The sequence below is a fragment of the Solanum pennellii genome, chromosome 11 (genome assembly GCF_001406875.1).
Source record: "Solanum pennellii chromosome 11, SPENNV200".
In the NCBI taxonomy this organism is placed as follows: domain Eukaryota; kingdom Viridiplantae; phylum Streptophyta; class Magnoliopsida; order Solanales; family Solanaceae; genus Solanum; species Solanum pennellii.
Genome location: NC_028647.1, coordinates 7525380 through 7538488, shown reverse-complemented (window position 1 = coordinate 7538488; position 13109 = coordinate 7525380). Strand labels below are relative to the sequence as shown.

Genomic DNA, 13109 nt, shown 5'->3' with positions numbered 1-13109 from the left:
TTGGGGAGGGGTGGGGGGGTAGGGGGGTACGTTAGTTGACAATGATTATAAGTAGGAAATTATTAGAAATAATAGATCCAAATCCAATTGGAATATATATGTGTAATTTCAACAGGTACTTAAAATAAATTAAGCATGCTAGATGAACAGAAAATTGTCTTCAACTAAGGCAGAATAGAAAATGAATATGTTGCTGAAACCAGTGGCAAGACAATTTTTCATTATTTTCAATTATTCCTTTTTTTAAAATTATATTTCTTTGACTCTTATTATTATTATTATTATTATTATATTAATTATTATGCATAATTGATATTGTTTATCTTTTAATATGTTGACTAAGTATTTCACTAAGTAAACCCCTAAAGTGAGGCAAGTCACGAATTTCCGTCAAGGGACAAAAAACATGAAATCTAGTTTGCAGGATATGAAAGCTACATCGATTTTTTCATATCATTATTTTAATATCTAACATCCCAAAAATAAGGGAAGAAAAATGGTAACAATAAGAATCACCCTAACAATAAACATTTACAAATTGAAGATTTAAAATTTATGAATTTTTAATGATATTGTAAATGTCAATGGAACTAAAACTCTAATAGAGGAAGGCAATAAAGCTTAAAACATGTTTCAATATGTAATTTTTATGTATTTAATAAATTTCTCAATATAAATTTAAGATCTACACGGAAATTACCAACTCTCAAGAACTCGTATCTGATATCTTAGATCCTTCCATGTTAGGACAGATGAAAAGAAAGCATACATCTGGAATTGAACTTGTATTATTATGTTAGAAATCTCTCGATACCACTAAACTGAAAATGTTTGTAGTGAACCGTGTTGGTAAAATATTTTACTAAGGAATTATTTGGCATGAGTGATAATTTCGGAATTAGTTTAGGATGAGTCTATCTCATGTTTGATTGCAATTAAATCACATAAACACTTACGCTCTCTCTCCAATAATATTTGTCCACCCCATTGACTTGACATAGAGATTAAGAAGCAGTAAATGATAGGAGTAATTTTACCAAATCACTTTATTGAATCTAAGTCATATAAACATTGAAAAATGAAAAGTATTTAATAGCAGGGGTAAAATAAATACATGATAAATTATTCATTGATTTTATAAACTAGATAATTGTTAGACATTCTAAAATAGTATAGTGAACAAGTAAAAATAAATAGAGAAAATATGTTGAATTTGTATATTATCTATATCCCACATTAAAAAATCAATCTTGAAATAACTTGTTTTCAACTAAACAAAACCTAAAAATCAATCTCGAGATAACTTGTTTCTGACTTAACAAGGCCTAAAAGAGTTAAAAGAGTTAGGATTTAATATAAGAGGATGGGTGAGGAAACATTTGAAAGAGTCCATTACATGCAAAAAGGGTAGTGAATCAAAGAAAAGCTTCCACACTTGACATTCCACATACTTGTTTTGGGACATTAAAGGCCAAATCCAGGAATCTATTTTATTTTTTCTCTTTTACTTTCATCATTTTCTTGTTACTCAAATCATTTTATTACAAAACTCAGCACACTCCATCATCACACTTGAAGAGTTGAATCATTATTATTATTTTCTTTTTCCCTACATAATAAACATTCAAAAAATAAAATAATATATATATATATATATATCTTTGTGACCCATAGTGTCTCCTTTGGTTGAGTAACAAAAGAAGGTTCCATTCTTTTCTTTGTTCTGCCTTACAGCTACTTGTTGTCCTTTCATGAATATTCATCATACTTCTTTTTTCTTTTTGTGACTATTCGAAAGTGTCTTCAAATTTTACTAATGATGAAAATTAATGACAAATCTAAAAATTTTGATAAGAAATTCAGAATTTAAAGAATTAAACACAAACTAATCATAAGAGAGTTAACATCTATTATATACACATAAAAATTAATATTAATCATATATAAATAATAATATTTTTCGTCAAAGTGGTACGATAGGCTCCACCCTTGATGAAGGTTTAGATTGAATTACACCAAATCATTAAAAAAAATTGTAGTGTTTTATTGATCAATAAAAATAGGACACAGTAAAAACTTGTCCCTTTCCAAAAAAAAAAAAGTAAAAAAATATAAGTAGTGGATATAAATCATGTTTCATTAATCCTCTTTTTCTTTAAAACTTTTTAAATCGTTAAAACTCTTCAAAAATATCATCAAATCTTTAAAAAATACATTATGTTCAAAATATTTACACTACACGCTCAATAACATTTTTAAAGAGTCTAAGCAGGACTGATCTCACCAACTACATCATCGTACAAATTACACATCAAGAAAAAGTAATAAAACCCCAAAGGAAGAAAAGATTAATATTTAGAGAGAGAGGAAAATTAAACTAAATAAAAACCAACAAAAAAGATACAATCAACAACTAAAGATTTTTTTTTAACCCTAACTTGTATTTCATTTTTTTTTCTTCTAATTTTTTTTTAATTATCTATGGCTGCAGAAATCCAAAAGTTTCTTCCTTCCTTCAACAATTTCATCAAAAAAATCATCTAATTGTCCAATAATATTCTCAGTGCCATTTCTCAAAACCCCAAAATATGCTTTCAAATTCTCAACTCTTTCTCTTATAATCCCATTTTCACATTTATTCTCCAATTCTCCTCTAAGTTCATCCATGGCTGCTTTTGATCTCCTAAATTCATACAACAAAATGGATCTTCTACCCGGATTCATTTGATTAATCTGAGAACCAATTCTTTGTTGTAATCTTGAGATTGATATCATAAAATTTGAACCAAAAAACAAACAGCCCCCTGTTTCTGATGTTGAAAAATCAGAGGAAGATGATGATTCAGGCCAACAATAGACTAATCCATGAAGCAAAATCATTAGCAAAACTGAACTAACATTTCTCATTGCATAAAGTACTCCTCTGAATCCATTAAATCCATTTAGCTTTGATTCTACTGAAACAATTTCATTAAATCTTAATGAGAGTGGCTCAATTCTTGTTTCCATTAATGCTCTGTTTTCTTCCTCTAATCCATTTGCTTCTCTTCTACACCCTGTTATTGCTCTACTCACCTGTTTTTTTTTTTAATAAAAAATTCTCAACTTAATTAATACCGATTATTATCTCAGAAAGTTAAATCAAACCAGACATAATAACTATTAGTTAAATGATCATATCAGAAATCAATGCTAGAAAAACATGTTTGATTTCTCGAATGCTCATTTAGAAAGTTAATTTTTTCGAATTTTAAGTAATTGTTTGAGATAATAACTATTAGTTAACTAATGATACGAGAAATCAAACTCCTAAACAAAAGGTCATTTAACTCACAAAGATATTTCTTTTTTGAATTTTAAATGATTTTTTGAGATAATAACTATTAGTTAATTAATAATACGATAAATCCAAAGAAAAAAGTGAGTTAACTCAAAAAGTTAATTTTTTCGAATTTCAAGTGACTTTCTGAGATAATAACCATTAGTTAATTGTAAATACGAGAGTCAACTCTTATTGATTTCTCAAATTGTAAGTTAACTCAAAAAGTGACTTTTTTTCGAAATTTTTAGTATTTTTTTTTGAAATAACTATTAGTTGAATGATGATACGAGAAATTAAGGAAAGGGAAATGAAATTTATACACTACCTGTCTAGATAATTGTGGAGTAAGATGTTGATGATTATCAAGAGAAGAAATGACATTAAAACCAGAAGAATAGTAATTCTCTAAACCAGAAATGCCAGTCTTAAGAACATGACAAACTTCCCAAAGCTTAGAACTTTCATCCATATATTCATCAAGCCACTTTTCACCAACAGGCAAATGAAGTTTTTGAACAAGAAGAGTTAATTGTGTATGAAAAGATCTTAAAAGGGAAAGTACCCTTTGAAGGAATTGAATAGACATGAAATTATTAGAGAGAAAAACTCTTTCAAGATCATCAATACCTCTTGTTAAAAAAGTGTAGAAACCATTAACAGAGTTTGTAGAAGAAGGATCCATTTTATTTTTTTTTTAATTTAAAAAACTTTGAGAGAAAGAGGGGAGAAATAAAGTTAACAAAAGAGTTATATTTATATTGTTGAAGAATGAAAAAAGAAAATAGAATGTTTCTAAGGTTTAAAAAAAAAAAAAAAGATTGTTGGAAGCAATGATGAGTGTTTCCTTTAGAGGGGAAATGATGATTCTTAATCTGCCATTTTCAATGTTTAATGGGCAGAAAGGAAGCTAAAGAAAATAAAAAAACTTTATTTTTTGTTAAGAAATAATAATAATATATATTTTTTTCTATTAAAACAAATAAAGTGTGATAGAATGAAATAAGGGGAAAAAATCTTTACATGAAACTATCATGAACTTATTTAGCTCTCTTCCAATTTCTTCCTTTTTCTTTCCTTCTTTTGTGCTCTTTATTATTATTTTTTAAAAAAAAAAAACTCTTTATGGATAGTATATAGGTATAATATATAAACAATAATATGTTTATGGGGTAGGGGGTATAGAGGAAAGGATGGGAGCTAGCCTTAGTGGTTTGTCTTTAATCTTTGATTTAACTATATTTTTTGTCCATTTTACATAAAATAATCAAATATAATAAGAGTTCAAGTTATTATATATATATATATATTGGTGAAGAAAAAGAAAATTTAAAGTACAAGGAATTCATAATAATATTTGATTGGCTCAGGGACACATTAATATTGTTTTTTGAAGATAGTTGGAGTCTCTTTCACGAGCAAGCGGAAAAAAAAATTAACAATTCTATTTTCGAAACTCAACTAAGCTACAAAACAAATAGCATTCAAAAACGTTGACATTCTATTCTTGAATTGGTGATTTTACCTTTTGATTAATGCCTAACAAATGTTTTTGAAAAAAAAATAATTTTTCTTTTCAACTAAAAGAAACTCTATTTATAGTACAAAAGTTTTGAAAGAGAAGATTTTAAATTAAATTATATTTATTATAGGTTCATGAATTTAAAAGAAAAATGTATATTAAAAAATTACAAGCTAAAATTAAAATAAAAATGAATATTGCAATTCAGATTCATATATTTAGTGTATTTTCAAAAAATTTTATCGAATAATTTTATTTCAAAATTAATTGAAACAATAACTATTACAAGATGTCCTACGACTAATGATATTTATTAATTATTTTACGACGATTAGATTCAAGCATCCGAGCTAGTAAATACAAAAGAAATATGCATCTACTTTGTTTCTTCTATAATTTATTTTTATTTTGATATTGATCCTACAACTTATAAATGATAATCTCAACATAATGGACTTTCAAAAGAGGGATCAAGATCTTCAATTTTGGAATAAAATTAAAAATGCAACTAAATAGACAGTGAACCTATTCAGAGACTCGAAGACATAAAAGGAATTTTAAAACCACCACATGATCGACCACTTTTACAAATGGTAACAAATAAATTTATTTTATTTTCAATAATATATATTCTATATTTTATATTTTAAGAAGACTTTATATGTATATATATATATATATTTAAAAATAATTCAATAGTATATATTTCGTTTATTTTTATTTGTCTACTATACTAAAAATAGTTGTCTAGTAATACTTATTCAGTTTGAAAAATCAAGAGATAATTTATCTTTTTATGTCTGTATTACCCTTGCTATCAAATATTATTCTTTTCAAAACCTTACACATATTTAGAGAGTAATATAGTCATATTATTTTTATTATTTACTATTTGTTAAAAGCGTATGTTAAATTAATAATGAACAATTATTATTTTACGGATGGAATATTTTTTCTCAATGAACAACTAATGTATAGCCCATTGATATTCATTTCTTTCTTGGATTTGGTCATATTGGTAATGAAGTTTATCTTTTGATTTTAGTGCTTTGTTTGGCTTCTTCTTTCCTTTTTTTCTTCCTCGAGCAACTGACTTTGTTTCCTTTACTTCCCCCCTAATCTTAAAATCTTACATTTCCTCTTTTTCCTTTAATATGTTCCTTTTAAGGGGATTTAGGAAATAATGATGTGTGTTCTTTGTAACCTTGTACTATGCAAAAACTCATTCTTTTTAGGCATAATTAACTACACCCCAATCAACCTCCCAAGATAATTCATCCCACATAAATTCAACTTAATTGACTACTTCCTCTAGTCCAATTTAAATGAATTGTTGAGGAGTGATATATACTTTAAAAAGATATTACTATATTACTCTTTTGAATCTTCTCAAAACTCCTTTTATTAGTAGAGATAGTCATTATTTGGGATTTATAAGTAGTAGATGAAATGACAAACATCTAGAGTATATTATGTAATATAGTTGTAGTTTCGATTATTTTTAATATGTGATTATAGTTTTGCAAAATTTTGTTGCTCGGGTCCTAATTGTATAAATCTATAATTTGAATGATTTGATCCTGATTGTATAAATTCAGAATTTGTATATTTATGCTTCCTTTAGCTATTTGTATACGATTTATTAATACATTTGATTTGTATAAGTTATGAAAAATTCATAATAGATTACCTCGATTGTGTATTGGAAAGCGAAATATACCAACGGAGTTTTGAAAAATTCCTAAATATATAAAAATACAAATTTATATATACTTACATTGTTTGTATATTGGAATGCAAAATATACAACGAACAAGCGAAATATGCGAATTGCAACCTCATAATAAACATCACTATAATTATGAGCGTAATTACTGAAACTATAGTCATTAAGCCTTATTATTTCTACTATCTTTGCTAGCTATTTCAGAAATTTTCTTTATAATTAAATAATAAAATTGTAACCAATATATAATTTGAACTCGTAATTTTAAAAATTAAATGAGTTCAAATTCAATCTAAGAACTTTAAAGATGATATTGACTCAAAAATTACTAAATCAAGAATGAATATATCTAACACTTTGAAAAATAAATGGATAACTATTTTTAATAAACGATTCTTGTTATGAAAAATTGTACATCATGTGAAGCAATTAGTACCCCATTTTGGTCATAGAAATTTAAATAAATATTCATTCATTAGAAATATTGCTTCTAAAGTTTTTGTTTGACTGGTCAAATGTAGCTTTACTCACTTTTTTTTTTGGAAAAATATAATCAAAAATTGATTAGGAAAATCCTGATATACGTAGAATTTAATCTCCAAAATGAATTTTCACTTGAGGGGATTTTAATTTATTACGTCGAAGAAAAGAAGGTTTACTTCTTGGTAAATATAATTAATTTGATAAAAAATAAAGTAATGAAGATTAGATTCTATGAATTAAAAGCTTAATATGGTGGTACAATGTATAATTGCTCCCTTGGCATCTTACAATGAACAAACCCACATGATGGTTGAAGTAGTCCATTTGATTAACTTGTCCTTGGGACCCACCAATCAATTTTTTTTATATCGTAGTTATTGTGTATTTGTACTGAATTTCTTATATAGTAGCATTCACGATGTAGTCCTAAGAATTTTGACAATTTTGTCTAGGGATAGAATTTGTGGGACACAAGTGATATGATATTACTTGTTTTAACCTATTTGTATTCTGAGTGAATTGAGTGAGGTTATTTCTTTCTATATTTTGCACTCTCATATTTATACAGTAGAATATTCATCTCCTTGTGGATGTAGGTTAATTGTTCGAACTACGTTAAATTTTTATGTTTTTTCTGATATATTTCTCATTTATCTTCTTACTCGTAATTTACGAGATTTGCTTTATTAGCTTCCGAATGACATCTAATTATTTCGATCCTGCGAGTAGTTTCATCTTTTATTTGTTCAAAATTTATTTGATATTGCTAGGTTGGTATATATAAATCGAATCCATGACCTAGCAAACACTCAATATTTTCTCTCACTTTATTCTGTTGAAAAAGAAACTAAGTTGACCTAAGCATTACTTAAATCATTATATATATATATATATATATATATTTTTTTAAAAAAAAAATATATCAATGTTACGCTTTGATATTATTTAAATCAAAATAAGTTTATATAAATATTACCATAGTCAGTATTCCATAAGGTAACTATGAAAGATAACTTTTTGAAAAAAATAAAATAAAAAGAAAATTACATTTTCAAATTAAGTAATACTTTAACACAATATTTGGTTATTATTTTAAGTGAAAAGGGCTCATATTTATATTACTGAACTTTAAGAAAAGGCTCATTTATATCATACATTAAATTCATATATATTATTCTTTTAAAAAAAATACTTTTTTATATCATTATTTGTTAATTGATAACCTAAAATAATATAAAAAAGTTAAACTTTTAAATAATAACATAAACAAATTTTTCTTTAAAATTCATTTTTTTTCTTTAAAACTTAGATTTAATTTATTTATGGGGTAATAAGTGCATAGACTAAAGGATATATATTAGAAGTAGCTAAGGTGGGTTAGGGTGGGACCAGAAAATCTTCACAAAGTATATTGAAGTTGATATATTATTTAATCCTTTTTTCTTTCATAAATGTAATGTTTAATTTGGAATAATAAAAATAATAATAATACTTTAATAAATAGACAAAATAGGTGCTCGTGGGTTTTTGGAGAATGGGATATATAGTTTGGAGGATGTTTGTCTTTTGAGATATTATTGGAAAGTGAATTAAGAACAATGGTCCATTGTTTAAGGCCATACATTTGGGTTTTGTTAGGGAGACCACCCACATCTAATTATACAATGGAATGAGATTGTCCTTTTGTTCTTTCGTAATATATTTAGAGGCGGATTCAGAATTAAAAGTTAGTGTGAAAAATATTCTTACGGTCCCTTTCTTACTGTTGAGTCATCAAGTAATTTCGTTAGGGAGTTCATGAGTTAATATACTTAGGGATTGTTTGGTAGGGAGTATTAGGAGACATAGTACAAGTATTATGTATGCTATTATTTAATACTATGTTTGGTAGGAATTCTGGGTCTATGTATTATCAATCTAGGGATTAGTTATGCACCCTACATGGTATTAGAGGGTGTATAACTAATACCTTCCATTTGGTGGTATTAGCTCTAATATTATCGGACTATTTTAGGTAAAGACAAAAATACCCCCTCAAATCCTTTTAATATTTTATTTATTTTTTTTTGATTTTATATTTTATATTTTGTATTTATACTAATATATTTATTTAACTAAATTAGCTTACAAAATTTTATTATTTAGATATAATTTTTTGTTTCTAAAATATGAGTTATTTAATCTATTTATTATTAATATAAAATATTATAATCCGACTAATATGCTAATGTTGATGTATGAAATTAAGAACAATTCGTAAGTAAAATATTGCCTCTTAACGAAAGATCATTAAACATTACACAAGTAATCTAAAACAAGAGTGTGTGTGTATATATATATATATGTGTGTGTGTGTGTATATATATATATATATATATATATATATATATATATATATACACGCACACACACATCTCGATTATAAAAAAAGTTTAATTTATTTTGCTATATTTATTTTATATTTTTATTTTATTTTATGACAAAGAGTTTTTTTTTAATTTATCGATACAAAACAAAGTTCAATAAATTTTCTCTATAATCATTATAGTTGTGTGACATTTTTAGCTATTAACTTCAATTTATTAAGATGACAATTATTTACTCTCAAATAATTTAAGTGAGAAAATAGTGAACATGACAATAAAAATTTTATTCTCCTAACTAGTTAAAAATGTTATAAAAAATAATATTCTCTGTTAGTTATCTACCTTGACTCAATCACATGAAATAGAAAATCTCATAATAATCTAGGGTATAATTGGAAAGAATTTTTTTTAAAAACTTTTAAACCACACACAATATTAGATAAGAAACAATGAACCAAACATCTGATAAAAATTATCCCTGCATTACTAATCTCTACATTACCAATTTCTGCATTGCTAATTCCTGCATTGCTAATTCCTGCATCATTCATCTTTGTACCAAACAAATCCCCTATAGATTTATTTAATTTTGTAATATCAAATACATGATCTACAGAAAACCTATTGGATTCTTTCCAACTCACGAACCTTCGCTTAATTAGCTCTGCCCCTAAATAATTATATCTATTCAATATCACTAAGAAAATATATTCGAACAAATTTATGATTTACAAAGGTTAAGATTTCTATTTTAAAATGTTGGTGTATATGCATTTTATTATTAAAATAAAATTTTAAGTGTATATGTCACTTGATATAAATTATGGTAGAAAATGAATGTTAATTCTTTTAACTTATATGACCATCATGGTCATCACTTTTTTTTTACCGCATATAACCATTAATTTCTTATAACTTATGAAACATTTATCACATTTATCCCACATTATTATCTCTCATTCTACAAATTGATTGTATGCATCAATGGAAGACTTCTCTACCCATAAATAATTAATGATGTATATTCATTTGTGTTGGGTAGGAGATGAAATATATTAAGTGCAAAAATATATTATAGTGTGCAGTAATGAAAAAAAGAATTAAGACAATGAAAATATTCTAAAGTCTTCAATGATATTTACTATATAAAAGAGAATACCAATATATATGTTGAAGAAGACGTTTTTTGTGAAGTTTTGAACTCTTTTACTCATTCAGAGTTGCTTGAGTTGTGCATGTTGTTGAATTATATTCTGGAGGGGACAAGTTAAGAGTTATACTGTTAGATCGATGTAGATTATACCACAGTGAGCTTGAATCTCTTTTAAAAAAAAAAGATATTTGCACACACTACAATAAAAACAATTTTTAGCAATATTAAATATTGACATTAATAAAGAGTGCTAAAGTCTTTACCGGCATTAGTTAAGTGTCATTAGAACCAATGTCGCTAAAGGCTTTAGGGACATATATAAAGAGTGGCAAATGCCGTTAAAAATATATATTTAGCGATAATTATGAATTAATTGCTGCTAATAATCATTTTTATTATAGTGATATCAACCTTAATCTTATTTATTCATTTTATTAACAACTATAACTTATTATGTTTGTGGTTTCTTACCCAACATAACCTATCTAACTAATGAATACTAAAGCAGTAAAAGTTATCAACTAATGAAAAATGAATTCGAGTTATTAAAGACTAGTGAAACTATTCGCGCTTCGCCCGATTATATGAAATATTTATAAGATAATAATATGAAATATATAATATTTAGGTTAGTATCGAATATATAGATAATATTTATATTTCTCCTCGTCTGCGATATCATAGACTTTTTAAAAACATATAAAATATATTATTTGTTTTGTATATGTATATATTAGAACAAAATATTCACCGTGATGAAGTAAATGGAATAAGGGATAATATGTTGAAATAACAATATATTGTATTAGGTTGAAAATATTTTAGATGTTTTAATTTTCTCTATCTTTTCTAGGAGTAGTGATGTTCTATCCAAACTCTATTTCGTCAAAACAAAATTGTTTTCTTTTATTTTATTATTACATTTGCTTATTATAATTTTTAAAACATTAATTAAATACTTATAGATTTACGAAAAATGAAGCATATAAAGTCATGATTCATATTTAGTATTAAACTTTACAAGTAAGATGAAGAGACATGAGTTATAAATAATTCAAATGTATAATTTTATTAGCCACTAAATGTATTACTAATTATGTATTGATTTTATTTGTAAAATAAAAAAATAAAAATAAGGTGTGAAAATACAAAAAATGAACAGAGAAAATATAATAATTGGTGATTACATAAAAATTATTAAATACATTTCAAAGCAAAAAAAATGACGACAGATTGTTACATACGCAAAAAATGACATCATTAAAATAATAATATATTTTTCAATTACTTTTTATAATTTATAATAAAAGTGAAACTAATCATCATAAATTTTGTTGTTATTAAATGAAATAATTATATTTATTTTTTTCATAACAAAGAGAAAATAGCAAAAGTAACTAAGTTGCTAATAAATTTCAAAGTGAAAAAATAATCTCTAATTATGCTTTATTTTTTTTCCTTGTACCATCTTCCTTTGCAAAGAGATCCGTCATCATATTTTGATCCATATGTCAAACTATTCATATATGCAACCAACTGAATAAAAAAAAGCATATACGAATTAAAAATAATTATGTCAAAAGAAAGAACGAAATATAAACCATATTTAATATATTTATATATTATCTTTTCAATAGTAATAACAATACTAAATAATAATTATTTCTTGAAATCTAACAAATATTATAATCAAACTATATTATATATGGAAAACTAACTATTAGAAAGAGTAATTGCATACGGACAAAACATTGTTAAGAATTAAAGAGATTTTTTTAATCATATTTACTTGATAAATTATAATACAAACATAACAATATATATATTAAGAAAGCATGTCTAAGTACATAAAAAAAAAAAAAGACTTAAGAATGAAATATATCTTACCTTCATATACTTTTTTTTTGTTACATGTTAGCTAATTCACAAACAAATATTATGAAGAAGAGAATTTATAACTTTGTATGTGAATCTTCATGAAAATAAATATGAATCTATATAGACAAAATAAAGGAAATGAAAAAATAAGGACTTGAGAATGATATATTTATTAACTTCATGTACTTTTTTTTTTGTTACATGTTAGTTTCCTTCACAAATCAAATACGAATTTATATAGACAAAAATAGAGGAAAAAAAAATTAAAATTTCAATGAAGTATTTCTTACCTTTATGTACTTCTTTTTTTGTAACAAATCAAACTTATATGATGAAAAAAAGAAAGAATAATTGTGAATGTGAATCTTCATGAAACTAATATAAATTTATAGGCAAAATAAAGGAATTCCATAAGACACATAAACTTATACATTTAAATTGGAGGTTATGAATATAAAAATTATAAGAGTCATGAATATTATTAAAAGTAAAAATTAAAGAGGGGCAAGTCATGGATAGTAACTCCTAGTGAATAAATTCAAAAATAAAAATACTTAAAATGTAAAAAAAATAATACTATGATTTCATGATTAGAAGTGAGATAAACAAATAGAAAAAAAATATATAGAGCTTTTTTTTTTTATATAAATGTTCATACATTA

At 25.0% G+C, this 13109-nt stretch overlaps 1 protein-coding gene across 1 annotated transcript; it reads right to left on the bottom strand.

Moving 5' to 3' along the window:
- Positions 1–2319: 2319 nt before the first annotated feature.
- On the bottom strand, positions 2320–4420 carry LOC107003471. The gene is made up of 2 exons (XM_015201809.2): positions 3648–4420; positions 2320–3075 (listed from the first exon to the last, which is right to left on the bottom strand). The coding sequence occupies exons 1-2, from the start codon at positions 4002–4004 to the stop codon at positions 2476–2478; spliced, it is 957 nt and encodes a 318-aa protein (XP_015057295.1). The 5' UTR covers positions 4005–4420; the 3' UTR covers positions 2320–2475.
- Between the last annotated feature and the right edge of the window lie 8689 nt (positions 4421–13109).

Coding starts and splice junctions, on each gene's coding strand:
- LOC107003471 (XM_015201809.2), bottom strand. CDS start 4,004: ATGGATCCTTCTTCTACAAACTCTGTTAATGGTTTCTACACTTTTTTA. Junction 3,076..3,647: donor CTCCACAATTATCTAGACAG/GTAGTGTATAAA, acceptor AAAAAAAAACAG/GTGAGTAGAGCAATAACAGG.